The sequence below is a fragment of the Gallus gallus genome, chromosome 4 (assembly GCF_016699485.2).
Source record: "Gallus gallus isolate bGalGal1 chromosome 4, bGalGal1.mat.broiler.GRCg7b, whole genome shotgun sequence".
Taxonomy (NCBI): domain Eukaryota; kingdom Metazoa; phylum Chordata; class Aves; order Galliformes; family Phasianidae; genus Gallus; species Gallus gallus.
In genome coordinates, this window is record NC_052535.1 from 32238386 (window position 1) to 32265177 (window position 26792).

Genomic DNA, 26792 nt, shown 5'->3' on the forward strand with positions numbered 1-26792 from the left:
ACATATTTGTCATCGGTTCCTTTGGCTTGGATTGTTTTTGGCTGATGGAGATAAGCTAGACCCTTGATTTAACTCAGCCTTTAACTATCTAGGTCATTGAAAGAGAAATATTCTGCATTCAATCACCTTTATATGAGGAACAACTTATAGCAGAAAATAAACAGAAACAAGAGCCTCAGAGTTCTGTGCAAAAGATTTCAGACTTTTGCTGAGAGAAGCAGAGATGAAAAACTCCATGCCAATCCTCAAGCCCCTTAGGTTCTTGCAGGATGCTGTGGACCTGCAGAAGAAAAGAATCAGGCCACTCTACAATTTACACTGACTCAATCCAATCTACTGCCCCTGTAACTTATCACTTATATGAGCTTTATTTAATGAAAGTTGGTAGAGAACAGTGAGAGAAGCACTCGTATTCCTCTCCCTTCAATTTCTCCTCACTTGCACACTGCGGCACTTGTGGTATGTCTCTCCAGGGTCCTGAGTAAGAAATGCTGACAAAAATATGTCACCTCCCTGTCATGCAAGGTGGCAATATGAACTCTAAGAGAGTTATGGAAATAGCGTAAGGAGCTTTATCTAGAAGTTCAGAGAATATCAGCGACTATTACTCTTCTTGTTATTTGAAAAAAAAAAAAAAAAAAGCAGGTTGATACTTATCTGGCATTAATAAATGCCAAAGAATAAATGGATCATATCAATTCTGTACCATGACCATAGCTGCATCTGTAATCAAAGCGGATCAGTTAATCTCAGTTCAGGCATATTTTCATATATGCCTGCTGATACACATGCAAACAATGTACAGGAATCAATGCTTGGCTATAGTCTTAAAGTTCTTGTCTCATAGCTTTAATTGAATTAATTAGCTATCTTTCTTAACAGTGTATCAGCCTCTTCTACAAGAGGAACGACGATCACAATTTAATATGCAGTTTAGGCTCAGAGGAATACAACCAAATCTGTACAAACATTTACAGAATTAGTCAGTTTTTGTTCCCAGAGGATAGGAAAAAACTCTGGTCCTCTTTGCAAGACAGCTGGACTAATGTAATTTGCTAAAAACATTCTAGAATTAATCTTGACATTTTTCATCAAATAATTTACTGTTTTTACTGAAGACTTAGGTATTCAGCTAGTTTGACAGCTGCTTGAATATGGTTTGAAGAATTTTGGCACTAATCACTAAATAAATTATTAGAAAATATATATTCTTTTTATATTCCTAGGCGTTTCCATCACTACCAGTTCCCTGGTCTTCACGACAAAATCCACTAACCTTAAGAAGCACTTTTAGTGGGGCGGGGGGGGGGGGGGGGAACTGCAGTTTGCATTCTTTCAGTAAACAAAAAAAACAAAACAAGAAAAGCAAGCTTTGAAAACATCAGATAACAGCATTTTTTAAATATTTTCTTTGAAATCAACATTTTTGCAGATATTATGAGGGCATAATTAAGGGTTCTCTTATAAAGATGTGCAACAAACACCATTTTATAGCTGAGTTAATGTTTAGCTTCAACTTTCACTACTGATAGAATGATAGGAAAAAAAGGTAATACCAATAAAATAACCGCCTATTTTGCTTTAAAATATGCTGCTAGATTATGTTCCTCTCCCTTTTTATTCATGACTCCTGCACTACAGTATAACTCTAGCCAACATTGACATAGGGAAATCAATGATTTTGCACACATCCAGGGCTTACATGTATCAGTTCAAATAAGCAAATACGAAACTATCAGAAAGTAAAAACAACTATGTCCTTTAAAAAGCAAAGTCAGAAACTTTTGCAAGATTGTCTCACATTCCTCTGTTCCACTGAATAGCATTTCAGTTTTCTCACTGACACCACAGAGGTTTTTCCTCTTCATTGCATCCCGTGGTTTGCACAGCACGAATGGTGGGAGCTAGTTCTACTAGCCAGCAGATCTGGGCCAGCTAGGAAGGAAAGTAATCCTGCGCTGAAAAAACAGTGACAGATTGCTTCCTCCTTGTAATGGAGGGAGGAGCAAAGTACAAACAGTAAATGAGAGCTACTCCCTGCCTGATCTGATCCAGGGGGGACAACTACAGACTGCCACAGAATTTGGGAGAAATGATCATGCTGCAATTTAGTTCTTAAGAACAATTAAGTAATGCTTTTCAGAGCCTCTTTGCCATTCTTAACAATATTGGCAAAAACACTTTGTGGATACACTCTAAACTTTCCCATTCTTTAAGACAGCAGTTTCTTATTGATGGTACCTTAAATCAGCCTTTTCTTGACTGCTTGCATGGAAATTCAGATTTTGAAATGGGTGACAGTCATAAACAGAAGTCGTTAAAAGACAGAAGGGATGTTAACCCTTTCTTAGTACCTAACTGTTTCAGAACCCATTGTTGTTGAAAGCCTTGCCTTATACCAAGACTCTACAGTGCAGAGAAAAAGGGAAGATCAGAACAGACAGATCATGTTACTGCTAACAACAGACTGCCTAGGGACTTTTAAGTGCAGTAGATTAGTGTGGATGTTTAGTGACTAATATGATCCAGTGCTCAGTTAACTCTGTGAAAGCCTTAAGAGGCATATATAAAAACACATTTTTGTTATTGTTTCTATTTATCAGGGAAAATTTGGGTCACGTGAGTGTCTTCTTTTCAATAGTCAGATCTTTTTACCTGATTCTCAATGCCCTTGAACTGAAAGAGACAGAAGTAAGATCCTCATGTCTCAAACGTCACCAATTTTGCATCAGGAACATTTACTGCAGATTTCTTGCCATCACATTATTTTTAGTGAGTTTGCATGGAGGAACAGTTCAGTCTGTAAGCTGGCCCTTTGAATACAGCAGTTTATGTCAGTGACAAGCTAATAGAAGCTAAAGACAGAATTTGAGAGTCTGTGATGGCAAATACAAGACTGGTCTGACAGTCCAAATATTCATCCTGTAAAATGGAGGCATCAAACTAAGAAGGCTGGAGCAGAATTAGAATGGCTAATACAACAAGCGGGATAGAGGGGTAAAGATTCAAACATCAGGATCAAGAACCAAGAACCAAGACTAGAGCAGAAAGAAGTGCATGAGGTCTCAGGATCATTGACCAGAGCTACAGCCATATGCCATACAATGGAAAAACCATCAGTCAAGCTTTTGGGCCAGTATCTACATCCCTTGAGGGCAGACTGTTGTTTGGATTAACAGTAATTAGATATCTGGATATCCAAGTGAGGTCTGGAAGAGATTTGATGCATGCCAGAATTGCTCAAGAATGGGACTTGATAGTAGTTATGTTTAGTCAGACAAATTCTTATTACTTTCTCATGTGAACAAGGAAATATGTCAAATGGTGCACAGCAAAACACAGTAAGACACATTTCCCTTTGAGTTTGAAGGCTGAAGCATAAATGTTTCAAGTAAGCTAGTAAAGCCAGTTCACTGGGAAGGAGTTAGGGGATAAATAATGTGTATTGTCTCTAAGTTAAATAGATTTATAAAAAAAGACTGGGTTTTTTGTTGTTGTTGTTTGTTTTTGTTTTCTTTTTTTTTTTAAAGGTACATTTGTTTAGCATCAATATTTTAAACATTTTCAGGTTTGAAGATTATTAGAAAAGAATATACACCACAACTATCCCTCAAAAAACTAAAGTCATCTTTTCTAGTACTCTGCATAAACTAATCAGATTATATCTACTCTCTACCCACTAACAGGATTTACTCCTCTTTACCTTTGTGTGTGATCTGAAACCCAGGAATATCACCTGGCCCAGGAGAAGAACTAGGTAAATCCAGGGATCTGCTTTAGAAAGAATAGAGAAAAAAAAGCAAAACTTAATCATCTGTATTTCTACAAGATTTTATTGTAAGCTAAACTCTCATATTGTGCAATATATTACTATGAAATGTGTTTTTAAACACTTAAAATAAAAGTCTAAGTGAATCATTTGAATGAACAGTAGCTTTTGGGTTGGGTACCTGCTAATTGGAGAGACTAATATCTAAACCAGCTGTTCTTTTCAGATGTGCTTATAAGTCATTGCAATCTAAAAACTGCTTTATAATAATAGAAAATAAATTGACAGTTTTATTCTAGTTCTTCACAGACTGACTTCTGTCATTGTGACTTTAATTAACTGGCAATCATTGGGATTGCAAATATGGAAGTCAAAGAATGAAAGTAAACAAATATTTCCTACAGTAGCACTGGAAAAATACAAAATTTGTCTATATTGGTAAAATGTGGGCAAGTAGCATTGCCTACAGATATGCTGTGGCTGATACGTTAATAGTAGGTATCAGTGAGACAAGGAAAACTACTTCTGTAAAGCTCCATTCACTTTTGGATTAGTGAGAGCAGGCTTCCCTGGACTTCGTTTCTTCGTAATCATGCCAATCTGTCTGCTCATCTGTTCACAGGCTGCTCTACAGAATAATTACAGCAGTTCCAGTTGTTTCATTTATCTTACCATCAAAACAATGTGGTATGTAGTTGTTGTGGTAAATAATTTCAAAGATAGTAAGTACTTTCTATCAGAAAAATCAGTTATTGAAAACTAATATGTGCTCATGAGAACTACTTCATGTTCATTAGAGCCTTTCACCTACTTGCTGAATTTTTGTTTAGTTAAGGAGATTGGGCTTTTGGGCTCCATTAAATATAGAAATGTTATATTAATGTAAATACGGTTATCTAAAATGTTTTAACCTAGCTGCTTAACTGTGGTCAGTTTTGCACAATGGTGGGCACAGAAAGCATACTCAGACCAGTGATTAAGTTTGTTCCCATTGCCAGTTTCTAGAACTGTTGTGAAATAACAAGCAGCCCCAGGAGCTTCCATGGGATAAACACATCTGTTTCAGCTCTGGCTTGCAGATGAACTTATCAAGAACTGGCATAGTCAGTAGTAACATCAAGTGCTTTTAAAACCTCAGTATAGTTTTTCCACACCTGTTGTGCAACCACAGATCCAGATACTAGTGAAAGATGAATGGAAAACTCATGGAAAGGAAATCATTATCGTAACTCATGTATGCAAATGGGTTCAGCATTTAAATATGTTATCATATAAACTTACTTTAAGTATATAATAATGTATATAGCTAAAGTCACACATCCTATGCCTTGTTATTATGAACAATACACGTAAAAATCTACTTCTCAAGGTTTAAAGACTTCATTGGTGTTAAAAGTGTTTAGCTTTTTTAATCCCATTCCTTTTGACAGCCACCAAAAACACTGCTATCAACCAGCACAGTGCCTACTTTTGATTTATCACTGAGATAATGTTACACTTTCCAAAAATAAAGACCACATCATATACCATATAACACTAATTTTCTTTTAGAATGCTCTCAAGGAATGATTGGGAGGCTGATCAAATAACCACAAACACGGTTACCTTAGATAATCAGGCTGAAAAGATGGTGCTGAAAGCAATACCAGATGAAATAAGAAGTACAGATATAAATTAATTTTCTTCGGAGTGTCACCACTGGAACTATAAGTAAATTCAGAAGGACTCTGGGAGACTCATTGAGCTTTCCTACTATACTGAAGAATCTTAAGAGCCTCGTGTAAGAGAAGGCAAAAGACAAATTCTGCATAGAATTATCCACTGAAATTCAGTTCAGAGTTCATGTACTACTGATGATGATGGGGCAGTACCAATTTGATTTTCAGCCAATTCTCTACACTTCAATAAATACAACTTCTGTGTGTGCCTTAAAAGTAGCAAGTTAACTGCACCATCATCACTTAGAAAATACATTAGAAAATGCAAATGCAACCACAAGTATGGAACAATGTAAGAGGCATACACAAGAATTTCCAGTAAAGTGTCATTATCTGTCATATGCTTTCACAGTATACAGCTATACATGAAGTAGTCAAAAAGGGAAGTCCAAAAAATTAGGATTCAACCTCAATGTGATATCCATTTGCTCATGACAATCTTTCCACCTCTTTTTCTGCTTTTTAGTGGCCTCTTTTTGTTTGTTATTGCCAGTCTCCTCCACACACTGTGACTTTACTTCTCCTTTCTATCTAGGTGCACACAAGAGGTGATGGGGAGCAAAGGAATAGCGGATAGTGGAAACCTCGCAAAATCATCAGATAAGCATTTCAGTAACTATATTAAGGCTTGTTCGTTTAGGATGGAAGCAAGAGCAAATGAAAAGACTTTCAAAAGCTGTAATTCTCTCTCTCTTTGAACATTTGTGGAAAGAAGCAGTCAAAGCCCACTGATACAGCTGAAGCATTTTCTATGGGCAGCCATTTCCACTGTGCTCATTCCAAGGCAAACATAATTGCACTGCTAAGCAGACAAAATGCTAAGTTTCTAAGACTACACAGTTAGATTGCTATATTCTCCCACCAATATTTCAATCTCAAATTGAAACTGAAAATGTTTTGCTAAGAACATTCCTTAAAGTGCTAGAATTCAGATGATAAAAGGAAGGTATTGTCAACGATTTTGAGGCATCATTATTAGAAAGGTGTTTGAAATGATAAAAAGGATATTTGAGAAATCTTTAAAATTATCAAAAACATAAAGCAACTTTTGAGAATATTCAGCTTATGAAGTATCTGTCACAAGTGCAAATAAATACCCATAATGGGTTAGAGCATGCTCCATTATGCACGTTAGTGAGTGGGCACGTGTTCATATACATCAGAGCACAGGGGCTGCAGCTGTGAGTAAATACTTATCAATGCAGTTACTACCCGTGCAGCCCAGGCGTGTGCATGTTCACGAGAGGTGGTGCTGCCACAAGGGAAAAATGTGCCATGGAACGATTATGCCATGCCAATTGATTAGAACAGAATGAAGAAAAAAGTTCACTTCTGGGAGCAGAACAGAGCTAGGTCTTCAGCTGCTTCAAATGACCACCATTCCACTTAACAGACATTTCAAAAAGGAAAAGGCAAAGTCGGTATGCTAAAAATAAAGTGTAAATAAAGTTTAAATATATTTCAGTACTGCTTTGTTATGTGGCCTCATCCTGGACTGTAAGATTTAAATATGAGTTTGATTACTAAAATCCATGAGAAAAAAAAATCATTTTAACAAGTAAATTTAAAAGTATAAAATTTTTTCAGCATCTCTAACAACTGGAGTTTTAGAAGTGTATCATTGGAAAAAGCTCATCCTGCATTCTCAGTGAGATCTTGGAATTGATTATATATTCAAGAGGCACCACTGAGCTCCATAAAAATAAACAAAGTAATCAAACTACAGAACATTTTTCCTAGGTCTTATAGAACTCTACAATTTCTCAAAGAATTTACAGTATGAAATTTACAGTAAGTCTAACATATAATCTGTAAAAAGACAAGGTAAACTTCATTTGTATTTCAGAATGAAGACAATAGTTCAGTCAGTTCTACCAGCTCTTACCTGAGATAGGAAAATTTCTCCTTTTTTTCGTCATTCTTCCGAGATCTACACAGCGAGTCAATCCCAGACAACAACTCAGCCACAGTTATTTTCTCTATGAAAAAGGTAAGCAATATATTAACAATTTTAAATATATTCATTCGCATATGTACAAGCACAGAAAGCCCTAGAGAAAAAAACCAAATCATTCTGTTTTTTGTTTTGTTTTACAAGAAAGAATATGAGAAACTTCTCAGGGAAACTACAAACATATGCACATCCTGCAAACAGACATTCTCTCCAATGTCACTCTGCAATTAATTTTGGACTCCAAACCATTATGGAAGTGGACCACACACTCCACACAGCTCTGTTTTATATTCACAAGCATGGTGAAAACTAAAACACTTTTAAGCATAAAAACTGCTTTAGAAAAGATCTGGTTAGGAATGTATACATATACATATACATGTATACATATAGCAATTGTTTTAAAAGAGCCAAAGACAGCAAAAACATTCAATAGTCTTCAAATATGTACACTATACAAGTATTGTTTCTTTCTCCCTCAGTTGTATTCTCCCTCCAGAAATTTTCCTTAAAAAAAAAAAAAGAAAGAAAGAATACTTTCCCTAGGCATTTACTTCCTCAGATTAACATATTCTCTTTTTTAATATTGTGGACTGCTTTACATTTTGTACTGTGTTCACTCAAAAACAGATAAATTTGGAAACTGCTTCTTTGAGCACCCACGCAAACATACCACAGTGCATTATGGGCAAGACAGAACTGAGGATGCTCACTGCACTAAGCGCCAACGTACCAGTTCAACACTGGCAAATGGAATGTTTTTTAAGCGTTTCTCTTGCAAACATCCATACTTTCCAGAGGGAAACAAAATGCACGACTAAATAATAAATAAATAATACAGAGGGATTAAAAAATCAGTCTACTCCAACAGATCCTGTGAGCCCTTCTCGCCTCACTGCAGCAGACAAAATGCAGCACATGCAGCTTCCACTCAGTAACAGTTCACTGCAATTAGCCTGGCCACATTTCCCCTGCAGTCTTCCCACACTCAAGTATGAGAGCAAAATTTACCACCAAATCATGGATCTCCAGTAGGTGGAGTCCCAAACCCAGAGGAATAGTGCTTACCTCTTGAGATGCACCTACTTAGAAGTACAAGTTCCCACAGATCTTTTCGTACTTTACGATCTATCACTTTGATTTCAGAGATCATTCCTCTTCTGCATTTAAAAAGTGTGTATTGATTTAAGAGAGCTATAATGGACTTTTCTGTTTAAGTGCTGTAAGTAAATTCACATACTCCATGAGGAGATTTAAGCGGGCTCCATATTTTTGGCCTTCTCTGTATTTTTGGCATTTTCCTAATTTTGTGTTCAATACAATTATGCATTTTTACAAACTATGTAATGTTTGCCTTAGAATTACCCTGAACTCCTTCTCCTCTGAGTTGCACAACTTTCAGTCTTTTTGTTCTTCTGACTATTAACATATCATTAACACTTCTGTAAACAGAGATAGTTCCACAGAAAATGTTAATTTCAAATACAGAACCCAAGCAGAAGAATTATCTGCTTGGCATAAAACTTTCAAGATTTCTATATATGTCAAGTACACAAAAAGGCTTTATAGTACATCTTTCAACCTCCTCAGCATGCAGAACTACTGTTCTGAATGCCAGGCACGTATCTTTTATAAGACAATATTAGTGCTAATAGCACTGCTTTGTTCAGCTGATAGTCTTTCCTCTTTGCATGCAGGTTTGCAACATCTTTCTCACATTTTGACACTTGCATTTCATACTTCACAGTTTTATTAGCGCTTTGAGCTTTGAAAGATAGCTCATTTATTCGCTATACCTAGATGCCACAAAACTTTGAATACACTATATAAAGATATAGAAGAAGATATTGATGGAGTTCCACCAGAAGCAGATAATTACCTTGATAGGATTCCAGAAACTGATCTGGCATAATTGCTGTTTGTCTAGAATACAAAAACCAGCAGTCTTGCCAGACTGCAAATTCATGAAATTTCTGGAAAGTTGTTCATTGTATTGTTTGTTCAAAGATCAGCCATGCTGACAACAGTGCAAAGAATACAGTGTTAGGTGATGACAGAAGTTCCATCAAGACTATGTGTAATAGTTATTTAGGATATTTCTCTCATGTAGCTCCTGTACAAAATACGTTTACATAAACACAAGCAGAATAGTTGGAATCTTCCCCTGCTTCCCTCTCAGCTACTTCCTAAAGCAGCGGTGTTTTAGGTCATTATTGTTCACTGAATCCACTGCATTTTTTTCACTTAATGACTTCAGCCAAACTTTTCTTCACCTCTCTGTCTTCTCCACCTCTGCATCTCTTTTCCCCTCAGCCAGTCATTTTGCTAGATAGCAGGCTAAAATAAGTGGGTCTGCAATAAGGTCCAGAGGTGTTCAAAGCCAGAGTCATTAATGTCTCTAAATTAGGGAAGAAAGTAAAAGGAAGGGGCTGTTGGTGACTTGAGGAAAAAGAAAATGCATATCAGTTACCTGAGAATACATTTTCTAAACACAAATGCATAGCTCTGATAAAACCAGATCTGGTTTTGCATCATTGCTACTGTTCTGCTCAATGAAATATTCAATAATGATAATTCTCTTACAATGCACAGGGACTTTCTAAAAGTACAATTTAACACTCAGAAACATTGGCTAAGACTAACTCTAAAGCAGAGAATGAAGTCATAAACACGCACAGATGTTACTATTTGAAAACATTAAAGAGGTACTGAAGTTCCTAAGCACCTCCCAAGTTGTGTTGATTTCAGCAGTTATGAGTCATAAGGGAAGAAGATACTACTGAAATTATATGCCTGGGACACTTTTCTTTACCACTTACATTTAGGAAAAAACAACAGTGTTTTCAGAAATACTTAATGGAGAGAAGAGCACTCTGAAAGACTGCAAATACCAGGGACTGAAATGAATAAATCTGCTTACCTCTATTTATGCAGTTAACAAAGTACAATGCTAATGTGTTACTTGTTTCTGATGATACCATGGAAGACTCAGGAGATCTAATTTCACAAAAATATAAATAAAGGTGACTGCTAGAGGTTCTGAAAGCTGAGACTGATTATTTCAGGGAAAAGTTTGTATAGTAAATTTGGGCAGTTTTATAAACATAGCAAAGAATATGAGACTACTCATACATGCTGTACCAGTCCTTCTCTGATTAATAATTGCATTGAATCTACTGAACTAGTCACCGAGGAGAGCAGATGCACTCAGAAGTTCCAGTTTATTAGAAGACTCTGACCTTCTCCTGAGATCACGTTAGTGTCAGCTCAAGACTACAACACGTGCAAACAGGGATTTCATGCTGAGCATGGAAGTTTACTACAGCGTGCCACTATAGTTAAGCTCGTGCTACCCTATCTTTGTATCCCAGACAAAATGGCTCTCAAATGAAGAAAATATTGAAAGAGATACAACCCAATAACCCTGCTCACTTTGGCAACTGTAATCTAAAGTTTCTCAAGGCACTCTCTGGGGGTAGAACCGAAATCTCTGTGAGCTGGACTTTTAGTGAACCAGAATTTAACTAAGGGAGAGGAGAGCTAATGCTGTCTATGTTGCACTTTTACCAGTACAAAAATAAAGACGCACAGTAGAGGAGATAATTGAAGGAATGTCTGTATTAATAAGTCAAGGAATGGAGTACCAAAACTGGGAGAAAGTATACACTAGTGAAAATAGAAATTTCAAAATTTTTTCCTCCCTATATTTGTTTTTCAGGGATTCTCCATGTAGAAACATCTCTGCCCTAGTCATCTTCTCTCTGTAGAAACAATCTAATTTTTGCTTGTGCCTAGAGGTAACTAGTTAACAACACATACTTCAATATGTTGCTGGGTACCTGCTAGCATCTCTTTGCCAGGCTTCCACTTGAGCTAATTAAATGAGTCAGATCAAGTATCATGTCACTTTTTTTTACAAAGTGTTCCCTTACATTTTCACCTACACATCCCAGTACCAGTTTCAAGCACCTTTTCCTATGAATTGTGGTTTGACTCTAAATGTTTAAACATATAAATTTAGATAAATAAAGTTTAGTGTTATTTATGTAAATATCTAGAAGGACCTTTATTGAGAAGCTGCTTGATTCAGAGTACTTGAAAAGAGGTGGAATCTACCAGAATTCCTATCTTAATGAGAATTTTAAAAGAGCAAACAACAAATCTGAATGTAGAAACAGATTTTTAGGGCATCAGAACTGCCAAGTAGACTTTCTCAACTTTCTTATCAAAATGCAAAGGAGATCTTTTCTTCCCCCTTGGGATTTACCAGATTGCATCATATTGCAAGACTTGGGTAGCCTGTACAGAACACAGATAAAAGTCTAAAGGTTAAGGATGTCAGGAAGCTGGATTTAGTTTATAACTTGCAGTGCTTAGTGGTTTCATCCTTTTATCTCTAAATAAATACTTGACAAGGCCAAAGGAGTAGAGCTTGAAGCTATTTTTGCCAAAAGCAGTTTACTCAATGTTGAGCAGCTCGAACATAAAAGGAAAAAATCAGATGTACAGATATTTTCCTTTGGAGCAGCTCTTTATAGACCTGCACGAGATTTATTGTACCTCAAGTAGAACCAGTGACAGTTGTTAAACTTATCACCTGGTTAGGTCTGAAAAAGCTGGAAATGTTCCTACGTATGCCCATTACAACATTATTCTTCACAACACAGAAAGCTACAACCTTCAAAGTAGAAAATGAATGCAAAAGTGTGTGGGAAATACATCCCCTTCTGACAAAGAGTTTAGGGTTTTACACACACACACACACACACACACACACACACACACACACAAATCATCAAACTTCACAAAAAGTGAAGTTTCCTTCCATGTCACAGAATCAAATAAAGTGAGCGCAGACCAGAGCCATTCACGTAATATTACATAAATGTCACAGGACAGACACGATTCACTTCACATCTTCCTCCTTTTCCTTCCACTTTGGAGTGACTTAAAGAATCAGTGTGAGAAAAGAGATGAGGTTTATATTCAACATACAAAACTGCTGGCTGAAAATACATTATTTTGATGAAAATTGTGGCTTTAAATGAAGGCTGTTCTAAAAGTAAAGCCTCCTATTTTATTGTGTTGTCTCACAACATCAGAGGCAGATGCTGGTGGTATTGCTGAAGAAGTCGAACCTTCCTACCAACATTCTGTGACACGTTGTTGCTGTGTGACAGATGGCAGCAGAGGAGCAGTCTGAAAAACTATGTCTGACATGGAAGTGTATATGAAGCAAAGGTGAGTCACTGAATTCCACTATGCGGAAAAATGGCACCCACTGACATTCATTTACACTACCTGAATGTTTATGGAGACAAAACAGTGGATACAAGCATGGTGATGTGGTGCATGGTGTGTTTCAGCAGTTACAACAGGGACGTGAAAGACAAGCCATGTTCCAGATAGCCATGCACAACTGTCACAGCATGAAATGAAGAGCTTCTCAAATCAGCTCATACTCAGCTAACAGTGTGACTACATTGAAAAATAGTGTTTTGTAGCTGACAATTTGGTCTGTTGGTGTTATTGTTCCTTTTGAATGTATTTCAGTTTCCATGGAAATAAATAGGAGGCGTTACTTTCAGTGTGCCCTATGTATAATTAATATTTTTTACTCAGTTCATCTGCTTTCTACAGAAATTTGTGGGTTTTTGTGAGAAATGGAAAGCAAACTCTCCAATATTTTTTCCACTGTATACTTCTACTAGAGTATGTAATTTACAAACCACTATATATATTCTATGCTCAAACTTCAAAGAGATTCTAAAGAAGCTCATCAGTCACACAGAACTATTAACTAACACAGAAAAATATAAACATTAGACTTGCAGTGAATTGTTGAATTTCCTCCTGTTTTAAAAATGACATGTAAAAGAAAAGACTTCTTACCTTCTTGTTCCACAGCGTACCGTGGAGATAGGTAGACATAAGCCTTGTAAGTTTTGACAGCCTTCTGAGGAAACATAGGGTCGGATATCCCATAACATGGTGTTTCAGGTAACTTATAGAACATTTCTTCTAACCAAGAATCTTGCTGAAAAATTTTTGGTCTTGCCATTCCAAAAGTTTTGGTGTTATAAGGGTTGACATTATTTTCCAGAACAGAGGCAGCGCTTAAAGGAGTCTGAGTTGAGCCCCACTGGCAATAAGGTACAGTAAGTTTCTGGGTAAATATGGATCCTTTGCATTTCTGTTGATAAAGTAGATATACGTTATTAAGGTGATGATAGTTTTGAATTATTTCATTTGCACTGAATTATCTCCAATATCCGATATGAAATAATGAAATAAACAGTTATCTCAGAAATGCCACACATGAAACAGTATTTCCCTTATGACACAAAGCTGTATCATTTCACTTTTTACATTTTATTTGCATTTAAGAGAAATCATTGATTTTTTTTTCAATGAACATCACCACCTTGTTCTTAAATGAAAAACATGAAAGACAAAAATGAATAAATTGAGCTGCAGTTTTCAGATCTCCAAACATCTCCTGATTCCAAAATCTCTACATATAGGTTAAGTGCTGTAATATGAAAATATTTGGCAAGAGCCCATCCCATCTCTGACCCAGAACTTTGAGATTAGATTTCACACCTACTTAGCAGCTGGTCACGTACCATTGGCCTATTTTTTGCAAACAGTCTTTCATTTACATAACAGTCATTTCCATTTATTGTCATCAGAGTAATTTAATTTCTTAAGGACAGCTTAATAATACAGCTGCTCCATTATGCCATTTATGAATGTAGTCAAATACTTGTAATTATATTTTTAACATGTTACTGCTGTTTAGCATTCTATCCCATTTAAAAGCATGGTTGGTGGTTCACAGATATGAAATAAAGCAATCCCTGTCTTATCTAGAAAAAAAAAAACTGTTCTGGTCCCTGTTCTAACAAGGATCACTAAACTAGCCTGTTTTGTAATGCTCACATAGGTAAAATTAATGAAGAACTGACATGAACTTTACACATATTTACTAGTTCAGCAAAGGTTAACTACAGTAGTAATTACTCAGTATTTTAGAAAGTTCCCCTTCCATCTAGATTCTGAGCCAGGTTTTGCCACAAACTGTAACACTATGTTAACAAAGAAGGGGTGCATCCATGTTGAATGACCTGGTCTAGAACTAGGTGAAAATATCCTTCTGCAACCAAGCCAGTTCCTATTGGAATAGTAGAAAAGGGATGCAAAGAGAAGCAGCTTTTGTGCTGGAGCAGAAAGCACAGGACCAGACTGGAGAAGGGCAGTGGCTGAGTAGGAAGAGGCGAACAAAAAAAGTTCCCAGGAGCTCTTGACTCCCCTTCTTTGGGAGACACCTGCCCTTGTTTTAGACCAACAAAAGCCACATCTGTGATGCTCTATATGATGGTGCACACTTCTGCAAGCTACTACAAAGCAAATACACCACATCTTCTCACGGCACAAATAAAGTAGGTTAATATGTTCAAGCTATGTCTAGGCTGCCCCTCTCCACCTAAATATACATTAAAAATTATTAATAGACACAAGTGATGGAAAAACAAGCAGTAACTTTTAACAAGTTCCATCAACATTTTATTATCTGAAACCTTCCCCAAGAGATTTATCCTTAATCTGGATTTGTTGTAGGGTCCTCCATGCATATGACTTCTTCTCCAACCAACACTCTGCTCCAGATGCTACAAGAGAGACTTTCCATTCTCCTGTTGACTTCATCCTCTGGAAACCTTCTGAGGGGCCACATCATTTCCTTTACCCTTTCTTAGTTCCCAGATGAGAAAATACTGAATTATCAGAATCAACACTGTCTTCTGGTTGATAACTTAGAAGCGCTGGGTGATAATTACACTTTTAAGACTTTGTTGGCTTAATGATGCCTACTGGACTCTAAATTGGGGCAATCATACAAGTTTTCAAATATTTTAATAAAAATCACCATAACATTGCACTGTTTGGAGAAGGTAGCTAACAGGTTTTGGGCAATATGGGCTAAACACACTAAGCAGTAATATTTTAAGTTTTTTGCAATTATGATCCATTTTTCATAACACAAAAGAATCCTTTCTAAAGATGATCTGCATCCTGGGCTAGCCATTTTCCTAACTTTTATGCAGATGTGATCTCAAATTCAAAGCACTTAGAATCCAAGATAAGCAACATTAAATGAGTGGGAAAAAGAATAAAATGCAGCTATCCTCAACTGCTTCTTCCATGAACATTATGAATTAATTATTTTCATGAAACATTTAGTTTTACACCAGCTTTAGAAGGGATATGTAAAAAGGAGCAGTTTTCTGTACAGTTGTCTCAACAAGGATATGATCTTGTCAGCCACTGGAAAGGCAAAACAAAATTGCGCTCACTAAATTTGTTTTCATTAAGGAGGCTTAGAGAGTATTGAAGATGCAGTAAAGGCAAAAGTATATACAACAAAAGTAAGGCTGTGGAATAAGCTCAAATATAGAGAACAGAAAGAAAAGATAATGAACAGAAATAATGAAACTTACTAAGAGAAACATTAAAATGATTGAGAGGTTACAATCAGCAACTGAAAGGAGATGCATTCAGGGATAGCAAACCTGAACTATGAAAAGGAGTGATGAAAACGAAGACCTATAGATGCAGGGGATGTGTCAAAAATAAGTCATCAATATAAAAACAGCAGCGGATACAGTGCAGAGAGAAAGATCTTCAGGGACAGATAGAACATCACCAGCCATCTTGCAGCATGAAAGACATTGTGCTGAAAGATGTTGTGGAATTAAGCAGGAAAGTGAGCAGAAAATTAGAAGAGAGTTTCACCAAATGCTGCAAAAAATACAATTTTCAAGGGGAAAATGGAATTGAAAGGATATTGTCAAGGATAAAGAAAACAAAGGAGAAAAGAGTAAGGAACACATTCTAAGCAACTCTCAAATTTGGCAACCTAAGAAAAGTTTCAGGAAAGGGTTGAGATGGGAAGCTGAGTGGAGGCAACTCCAGGTGCATTTGTAGATCCGTTGAATGTAGTTTTCTAAAGAGATGAATCACTGTAAATTACCAATGAGACATTTGCCTGCACATTATGCGTTGAGATATTGTGTACAGGTAGATAATTTTGTGGCCTACAGCATGAAAAACTGCTTAATCAGATCAAAATTATTTTATATCTATGGAAAACAATGTTTTGTATATAATTTCAAATCATTTCCCTGCAAAAAAAAGAATTCTGTGAATGCACATCACTTCCTGTTGTAAATGCCCAAGTCATATATCACACTTTGTAATAATTTTTGTTTATTCAAGTAGCATAATTAATTACAAATAAAAAAATAATAAGACTGCTCCTTCATGTGCAGTTTGATAAAGAATATTCCCTTTCCTGCTGATAACACATTTAAACTATTTTGTAAGCACAAATAATACACATTCAGGAAAGGTCAGTTGAGTGAGTATCCCAAAAACTAGTTCTAACAAGAAAGTATAATTATCCCTACATATTGTGGAAGCCCTACTCCAATTCTTCAGGTACTAAAACACCAAAAAAAAAAAAAAAAAAAAAAAGGTGAAAAAAGACATTTTGTACATACTAATAAGATGGTCCTCTATAGTATTGTGATATCTATGTAACATAGGCTTTAAGGAGGAAAAAAAATAGTTCAGAGTATTTCTAGATAAACAGTTGAGGAGTTTCTCTACGTACCTGAAAGAAACTTATTTCCAGTGTCTGCTTGATTTACCAACATCTGTTTACTAAAAAGGCTCAAGGCAGTCACTGAACTAACAAGCTTTAAACCAATCAAAAATTAGACGGTTCAGAGAATGTTATTTCCCTTTTCAACTGGGGTGTCTGAAGAAATGACATTTTTTATCACAGCCCATCACTGAGAAGAAATAATAGATTGCTGTAATTGTTTTCCATCTACATCATTTTCTCCACAATTTTTATCTGTGCAATTAAGATTGGACAATTCTTTGATGTAAGAACATGGACAAGTCACTGTATTAGCTGCCAGACAAAGATTACTGAGTAAAAGTTGCAACTGAGAAACAGAATCAGGTCTTTTCCACCAGTGATTCCAACCTTTGACATTACCCAGGGTCTTGTCTAAGAGTTTACAAAATAAAGACCTAAGAAAATTTATGTAGGCCGACCACAGCACAGCCCTTGTTCTCACAATCCTCCTATGCAACTGAGCTCGACAGGCTCCTGCATCGTCATCATCATCCTCATCGTTTTGAGCCAGTCTAACTTCACAAGTCTGATTACTAAAGATACAGATGAACACTGATGTTAATAATAATATATAATATATATCCTTCTATTATGAAAAAGGATTGTGAAATGTGGTTTTCTCATCTTTCACAAAAGTTTGTTTTTATGGAAATGGAAGATTGTACCTTGAGCACTCTATCTACAAGCTTTAGAGTTTTTCATGAGAGAAGAAAATTGGTTAATATACAATACTTAAAAAATTGTAAAGCATTTGGCTCATTTCCACATCTGTCACATTTTCACTTATTTCTTGGGGTAAGGGATGGATAGTATTAAATACAATAACTCATACACAAATTATTAGAATTTCTTTTAAAATAATTAATTAGTTACAACTTTTGAAAATATATTCTACGCTCCTACTATAAATGAGGACTGCCTATCAAATCACAGTATAATATAGGCTAGCTAGTATCTACCCCTTTAGTCGTCAGTATCATTTTCAATGATCTGGAAGAAAATACAAAGCAATTGCTGACAAAACTTGCAGAGCATGCAAAAATTGGTGGACTGAAGCAAGTGTTCTACAGAATAATCTGTTTCAAATGGTTAGGTAGCTTCATTTGAACAAGACAAATTTTAATAAAGAAAAACGAAAAGTCAAATCCATTCAAAGGGAACTCAGGTCACATTTACAGGATGGAGAACCAGAAAAAAGTGATTCTGAAGGTGGGTAAGAAACTGTCAACACAGTGCAAAGCTATTGCTAAATGAACTAATTGGATCCTTACAAAAGTAAAGGAATATTAAAACGAAGTTGATGTTTTGCATTATTTCCATGTTCAGACTGATGCCACCAGTGCTGGAATACTATGTTTACTCTGAAATGTACATTAAAAAAATATATATTAAAAAATGGAAGATTCAGAAGTGAATTAAAAGATTGTCTGATACCAGAAAAATCTAACTTAAGAGAAGGTTAATATATTTACTTTCATCAAAAGAACATCAGAAAATGATTTGCTCACAATGAGAGAAGCTAGAGTAAATCAGCTGAAAGTGTGGAAGCCAGTGAGAAAGTCTCAGCTGCTTAGAGGAATACAAATATGCTATATATAAAGAGGTCATACACATAGACGGTATGTAGACACTACTGATGGTAAAAGATATTGCTCTTGATTGAAAGGGATTGGTACTGTTAATTTCCAGGAAAATGGGAAAATAGACAATACTAGAGTTAAGAAAAAGCAGTTGCCTTATCGCCACTCATGTTCAGAATAGGTAGGATAACGAATTTAGTCACTAGGTGAAAACACTGAAGAATCCATTTTCTCATTTCAAAAAAAAAAAAAGGGAGAAAGGAATTTGGATTAGTCAGTCAAATAAAGAGTGAGACAAATTCAGATGTGAAGAGTATGAAACAGTGTATGCAGACATGAAATGGAGTTAGAGAACATTACTCGGGACTGCGGAATGGAGAGGAAGTGTTGGTGTGGGGGTTTTTTGGTTGGTTGTTTCTGCTTGGGAGGGGGTAGTGGATTTTGGGGGTAGTGTGTGGGTTGTTTGTCTATTTGTTTAAAACAAATATACCATTAGAAATAAAGGAAAATCCAACAAAAATTGGAAGGACAAGAAACATGCTCAGCAAATACAGATGATATCTCTAAAGAAACCAGTAGAAATTTAATTACTTACTTGCCTGTAAACCAAGAACACTTACTGTTATGCTCTCCATAAAAAAAAAAAAAAAAAAAAAAAGGCTCAAACAGAAAACCCTGCTGTCCTCTATCAACTTTTTCTTTTCCTATTTACCAAAAGAAAGAAAATATTCTGTAATAAGAGAAGGTCTGTGCAACAAATCACAGTCAGAATGTACCTACGTGGTAAGAAGATTTTCAAATACTGACTTTTTAATCAGAGAGAGGGAGATGTAGCAAAACCCAACACGCTAAAGTGAAGTGCAAGAATTCTTCAGCCACGTTATGCAGGAAGCCAGTCTAGATTATTTTAACAGTTCCTTCCAGCTTTGAATTCACTGAAACTAAGAATAGAGGCATTCCTGAATTCCACTGCAACAGAAAAGGTAACTTGCACCAAACATTAATGGTAGTGCATACGGACAGACACAAATCCTAAGTGAATCCTCATCTGCTACTGTGGGGCAGATGTTGCAACACTTTCTGGCTTTCTTGAAAATATATTTTATAGGGTAACCAGGCAGAAGGAAGACTCAGAAGGTTAAGAGAGTGTCAGAAATTAAAAGGAACATTCACATACATATGTTCCAGTTTCTTCAAATTGTATCTAGTCATTCCAGAACATTCATAATTAAGCAAGGATAAATCATTTCATTTTTGTTTTTGCACATTGTCTAATCATATAGAAATACTTTTAATTTCTACACCCTTCAGCATTTTCCTAAGTTATAAGGTTTGAATGTTGTTTATTATAAGCCTGAAGTATTCTATGCGATGTTTCCAAATCATATATATTTTTTAAACGATTCTCTGAAATAGCAAGCAATATGAAATACTAAGCAGCACAAACATGTTTGAGATTATGCTGAATTCATTTTGCAAAATATATTTTTATTGTAATAAATAATAATAATGTGAATAATAATTTCTGCTGGAAAGAAAAAATATATGGAGAAGAGATCTACAATTATGTAAATATAAATATATATTATATTTATATATGTAATTCCTTGACAGTAGGTTCCATGATAGATATCTTGTAGGAAGCAAACAGGAGAGAAACAAAGGAGCAAAGAGAATATTATCAAGGTATTTAGATGTACGACATGAGCATTTTCCTCCTAAATATGAAATACTGTAGTATTTGAAGATAAGGTTTTCATCAGTATTCTTGTTCCTGAATTTATAGCTTTATGGGTTCTTTCACTTAAAAATAATCTTAGAATTACAGCACAGGTGAAAACAATTTTTCTAAATGTGAAGGAGAATGCAGAAATAGTTCACCTTCAACCTATCACACTGTGGCAATTCCAACAAAAACACTACTTTATGTCATTGTAGATCCTGCAGGGCTTTTACTCTTTTCTCAAAGATATCCAGAAATATAACCAGTTCTCTTATCCTCATATCTGAGCAAAAAAGTAATCCCCTTTTCTTAAGACATCAATTTTTGCCTCTTTTGTGATGATTTATAAGGTTGTAGTTTTCCTATTATTCTGCCAGACAGACTGCTGTATTCTCAATGCAATGCAGCTGACCTCTGAATGCACCACAGGAAGCAGAAAAGTTTGATACCATCACTTCAGGTTAATTTCCTGGTAGTGAAACTTCTTGTTATTGAAATCTCATAATTCCAATCATTGAAAATACTTCTTCAAAATGACCCTGGAGTTCCCAATCTGTGTATTGTAAAAGTCAATGTTGAAGTAGCTGTATTCAGTCAAAGGAGAATTTTAAGATGAGCAGATGCAATAACCAGGGCCTTATCCTTCTAGGATGCCTCTGACAAATGAATCTGCAATTCCTCACAAATTCACTGCACACTCTTTAACTCCAAAATGTTATTTCTAATCTAAACTCATTCTGTCTTTGCTCCCTAGTGCATTCCTACTGGGCATTAAACAGCAAGGAATAATCTTGGAGCACTGTCATGAAAGACGGTGCTTCTCATGATATGCTCGGAAGTTAGCCGGTAGGAAGGCACATAACTAGAATGAAAACAACAGTAGACTTTCAGGGACACTCACATAACCGACCTTTCTCTCTCCATTTTTATTCACAGAAAAAAGCTTTTTTTTTTTTTTTTTTTTGGACACACAAAATGCCTCGGCCTCACAGGCACCATTTATATGAATGAGAAAAATCAGAAGTCTTTTGTACATAGTTACTTGCAAAAGATACTCTCTGTCCACAACTGACAAGACAAGAAATAAACCACTGTATTTGCAGTAGAAGATATAGGCTGATGAAGAGGAAAAACGACATCTCCGAACACACTGGAAGAGATTGTTACAGGAACCTACTGAGCACCACCATTGCTGGAGGTTTAGTAAGCTTATGCAGGAATAGCGTAGCTACAGTTGATTCTGCCTTTGGGTCAACAGTTAGATATATGTAATTATTCAGTTAATGAGTGGATGATGGATTTGAAAAAAAGCAACATCTTGTATTTGATTTAGCTGGCACATTCAGGAAAAAATTATTCATACTTTTTAGCTTTTATTTTCATTTACACCACTTATTCTTAAAATACTAATTACTGTAATGTTATGATTCTTTTTCTCTTTTTTAATGAAGATACCTGAAATTGTGTTTCAGTGGTTCATACATACAAGGTTTTCAGATCTGAAAGTCATTCTCTAGATCACCTTAAGAAGCTTTATGAACTACCACAGATCAGTTGATCGGAAGTTGAATAATACCTCTCCAAAATACCTCCTAAGGGTCTTCTCTTGGTTTTATTTTAAATAAATAAATAATTCCTTATTATCGCTCCTTGTTATGACTACATAACAGACAAACAAGGCTGAGAAGTTTGGTCCTAGGTACTAGGCACTTTTTTTGAGTGCTGAACATACACTTTAGAGCCAGAGGAACGACCATAAATAGTCTCTGTGCTTACAAATAAGTAAATGATGGTCCAAGATCAAGCTCCACCTTTGAAGACAAGCAGTGCTAATTTCGCAGGGAGAAAGCTTGTTTGACTTCAAGGACAGAGAACAGATCCCTGTCTTCAATTTATTTGGTAGTAGAGAAAATGCAGTGATTAAAAGAAAATACACCCTTACAGGTCAGGTGCTTTTCTCACAGAGGCAAAAGACACTAACTGGACAAAAACAGTTGCTACAAGATCAGCATAAGTTAGTGGTAGTAGGTGGGTTAAGCGCTTTGCAAACTGCATCTACTTCCTTTTAAAAGTTCCTTGGCTAACTGGCTGAGGTGGAGCTCATTGGCAAAGAGCTTATGCTTTGACTAATTCCATTAAAAGAGGACCAGGGCAGGGCAGACAAAATAGAACTCTTTATTCTTAAAGCTCAAGTGTTGAGCTTGATTTAATCATCTTATGTCTATATGAGTCTATATTAACAATAAAGCTGTTGCAAAGCATTCTATAGCTCTTATAATGTTAACAGTACTCCTGAACTTCACTCATAGCACACCTGACTTCGGTCTGCACTGTATTTTTTTCAAGCTTTTCTGAATATACAAAATCAACTTACTACAGTTTATATGTAATGCTTTGCTAACCTAGTATTTAAGTGTAAATATATATATATTTTAAAATAAAGATGTTTCTCTTAGTTATTCTTCGAAATGATTTGCACTCAGGTTTGTGGGGTTTTTTTTTTTTTTTAGGTTTTTTTTGTTTGTTTGTTTTGTTTTGGAACAGGGAGGTAGGGAGAGAATAGTAAAAAGGGATGTTTGTTGTTTTTTTTTTTTTTCAGGGCTGCACCACCGAGGAGAACACTCTGAGGCCATTACAAAAAAAAATGCATCTATGACATCATGGCAATGCTCCACTCTGCAAAGCTGCAGATCAATCCCAAAATGGTATTACTCTATCAGACTCATGGAAAATAAAAATATCAGGTTGATTCATAACCTCAGATGTTAAAGGCTAAGAAGAAAGAGAAAACTATAGGGTCAGCTGCAAGTATCTGGGCTTGCTGCTGGAGAGAAAATCAGCACAAAAATACTGTATGTCGAAAAAAAAATTACTGGTGAACATGATCACCAGTTCAGATCAGCTGGATTAAGTGGTTCCTTTCCAAAAATAAAAATTAACAGGTAAGAGAAATTTTTCTTTCATTGCCAAAAGCCTGTCTTCATTTATGGGATAAGACTAGTAACAAGCAAAAAAATACATTTACATTTAGAAAGAGTACGATAACTTTTAAAGGAATAACTGAAACTCTCTTGTTCTGACTGTATCATTGATAACATAGATAGTAAAACAGAGTTAGTTGAAGGCATACCCCATGGGATGCTATCCTTTCTCTGATAATTTATTTTTAGAGAAGCCCCAGGCCTTCAGAATGCCATGTCACTTATTCCTTGTCTATATCTGAGGATTTAGAAACCTCTTGTCCCTCCTGTTATCTCTACATTCCAATGGATCTACTTTACTTTTCTGTTTCACTTTCAAGTGCTGTGGCACAGTTACCTACAGCCATCAGTCCCCAAGTAATCTTAGAACAAATAACTGTTCAAAACAAGTACCAGGAGGTAAATCCTGTTTTGAGAGTTTGAGGGGTTTTTTTTTCCTTCATCAACAGGTACACCTATCTACTGAAAGGAAAATATAAGTCAAAATGCAGTACTGCAGGAAACCATCAAAACTGAGCAGGTTCCACAGCCACCATGGATACAGCCATGATAGAAACCTGTTAGTAACAAGACATATAACCAGAAAAAGACCAGCATGGGAAGAATACATATCAAATATAAATAGAGATACAGCTGATCAAGGGGGAAAAAAAAGGCAAAGCAAAGGTACTCTGAAGTAAAAATAAAGCTGGGAAAGATCTTAGTAGAAGCTCTGAGTACATGCAGTTTCACTTTTCAAAGCAGAACTTCTGAAGCCTTAGGGGTGGGTTGTGATGATGAAAACCATCACTATTCACAGATTTGTAGTTTCCCTTCAACAGAACATGCAAGGTTTATATTCATACTATAAGGTTACACAGAGTAGTCCTTGATAAAGAAGCATTATGCTCAAAACAAAACAGAAAAAGACTTATTTTTGTGGGTTTTTGTGTTTTTTGTTTTGTTTTGAATAACATTTGTATTCAGAACCTTGCAACACTGGGATTTTCAATACTCAGAGGTGCAAAATAATCTCTCTAGAACCCCAATATTCAGATATAGTATTGCTTGATGATTTTAAGTTACACTGTTCATCTAAACTCTACAGCAAACGAAACTTTCAAGAAGCAAAAACTTGAGATTTACATATCATTCCAACAACTATTTAAATACATAATTGCTTTCACCATAGTGTGCATGATCTGGAACTTAGGACAGAAAATCTTAAGGAAGATAAATCCCCCGCAGTCTCAGCTAGCTACTTTACACCCCCACACAAGGGACCTACTAAATATTTTGTTATTGGCTGTACAAATTGTTAACTATAATTTGCTTGCTTTTCATAGCCAGGGGCATATGGATAACGTATAATCTCAATAATCTAAATAAAAGGAAACTATGCCAATGCGATACTTTTTGGTCAATAGAGTGCCTTCAGTAACCATTCCAACAGCTACTGCAGAATCTGCCATACTGCACAAAGTGAAACATGGTATTTCCTTTTAGGATCAATCCTCTAGAAATCAAGATGTCTCTATGAATCACAATAAACACTAACTCATTCTGAATCAACTTACATCACTTGCTGAATTTTTCCTCTAGCCCAACACCATTTAAAGACATCACTGCTCTGATTGGTATGCTCAAGCACAAAATTGAGTAAAGCCTATGAATTTCTCTCTTCTGCAAGTTTACTCTTCTCCCACACTTATAGCAAAAAAAAAACAAAAACAAAAAAAAACAACAAAAAAAAACCTTTTATTTTTATTAAACAGTAACTTCTACGAGATGTTTAAGAGATCAGAAAGGTTACCTCTTTTGAGTTCATTTCTGTGAAAGTAGAGCACTGAAGCAGCACAGAAACCTCTGTATAGTTCTGGAAAGGATTCAGAAAGGAGTAAAAATATTTCTTTTCTTCCTCTTTTTTTTTCCTGCAGTTTTAATCATTGCAAATTTTTCATTTAGAATTATTCCAAAACAATTTCACTTAACGTCTTTTCTCTCAGTCTCTCTAACCAAACAAGATTACAGTCAGAAAACCTAAAAACTAGTAAAAATATTTCAAAGGATTTATTTCCATTACAGAATCTATACTACACCTGAGGGCTCAAGCCATTGACCAATGGACTTTCACCACTGGAATTTTGTCACTGAAGTACTACTTCGGCAGCAAAAACTTTAGAAAGCACAACAGATAATGTATATTAGTCAAAGTCATTGATGTTTCATAAAGCCTTCTAAAACAATGACATGGCCTTATACAGCAAAATGGAACTTCTTTAGCACTGGCATTTTACATACAAAAAAGATAGCAGAACAAGATAGCAGAACAGTTTTTAGCCTGAGATCTCAGTAAAATAAAATACAAAATAACAATAGTAATAATAAAAAGATACCTCTAAATTAATACTTCATTTTACCCATCTTTTTAAGTTGTCTCTGCACATCTCACTCACTAGGCCACTTACTGGGTTGTTACTCAGAGGGTACACATAAGAAGAGAGTAAACACAGTTTGTCAAAATTTTTCACCAAATAAAAAATGCACAAGAAAGATAAAAGTAATTAGAACATTCAACATCAATAAACGCACAACTTCTGCCTCCTGAAAGGTTGTGTACCACCAGAGTGGAACATAGTCAGAGCTGGACCTACAAAGAGGCAGAATGCAGGTCCTAGGCAGTACGGGATTTGGGACACAGAAAGCATGGACTTGATCTGTTTCAAATATCCTTGCATATATAGGCACTGGAATGGGCTGCCCAGAGAGGTGGTGGAGTCACCGAGCCTGGTGGTGTTCAAAGAGCGTTTGGATGTTGTGTTGAGGGACATGGTTTAGCGAGAACCATTGGTGATGGGCAAATGGACTGGATGATCCTGTGGGGTTTTTCCAACCTTAACGATTCTATAATTCTATGATTTTTGGCTAAAATCTATAAATCAACAGCTTCCTGTTAGTTTTTAATCCTCTACCCACCATTATTCTGCACAAAGTAAAGAAATATTTCATTTACTTACTGCATAAGAACTGAGTAAATGGTTATATATGTGCATGTATATACACATAAATATCTGGATTTTGTGTGAGAGTCTACTAGTGAGTTTGGGTTTTTTTAGTATATTAAAAGTTTAATGAATAAAATCCTAGAGACACTGCATGACCTCACTTCAGCAGATATATTAACTGAATCACTGGAGTGGGGATAAGAATTGTCAGATGCAGCTGAACACTGATGGACTGAGTAAGCTAACATTTGTAGCTGCAAGTTGAAGCAATCATCAGTTGCATATAATGCATTTAAATGTTCTGTATAGTATACTGCAACCTGATAGCTTATCAATACATTAACAAGGGAAGATAAAAATCAAAACCATGGATTTGA

General features: G+C 35.8%; 1 protein-coding gene across 14 annotated transcripts in view; it reads right to left on the reverse strand.

Moving 5' to 3' along the window:
- Positions 1–26792, reverse strand: part of IQCM (IQ motif containing M) — a 184443-nt gene that overhangs the window by 84650 nt on the left and 73001 nt on the right. For 5 of the 14 annotated variants that reach the window (XM_040699158.1, XM_040699162.1, XM_040699160.2 and 2 more), the window contains 4 exons: positions 25224–25286; positions 13334–13634; positions 7373–7466; positions 3704–3774 (listed from right to left, as the gene is read on the reverse strand). In XM_040699158.1, the coding sequence (XP_040555092.1) occupies positions 3704–3774; positions 7373–7466; positions 13334–13634; positions 25224–25238 (481 nt within the window). In that variant the 5' untranslated portion in view covers positions 25239–25286. Of the gene's footprint in view, positions 1–3703; positions 3775–7372; positions 7467–13333; positions 13635–25223; positions 25342–26427; positions 26772–26792 lie in introns of those variants that run through there. The other 9 variants (XM_040699165.2, XM_040699157.2, XM_040699163.2 and 6 more) reach the window with 4 other exon arrangements.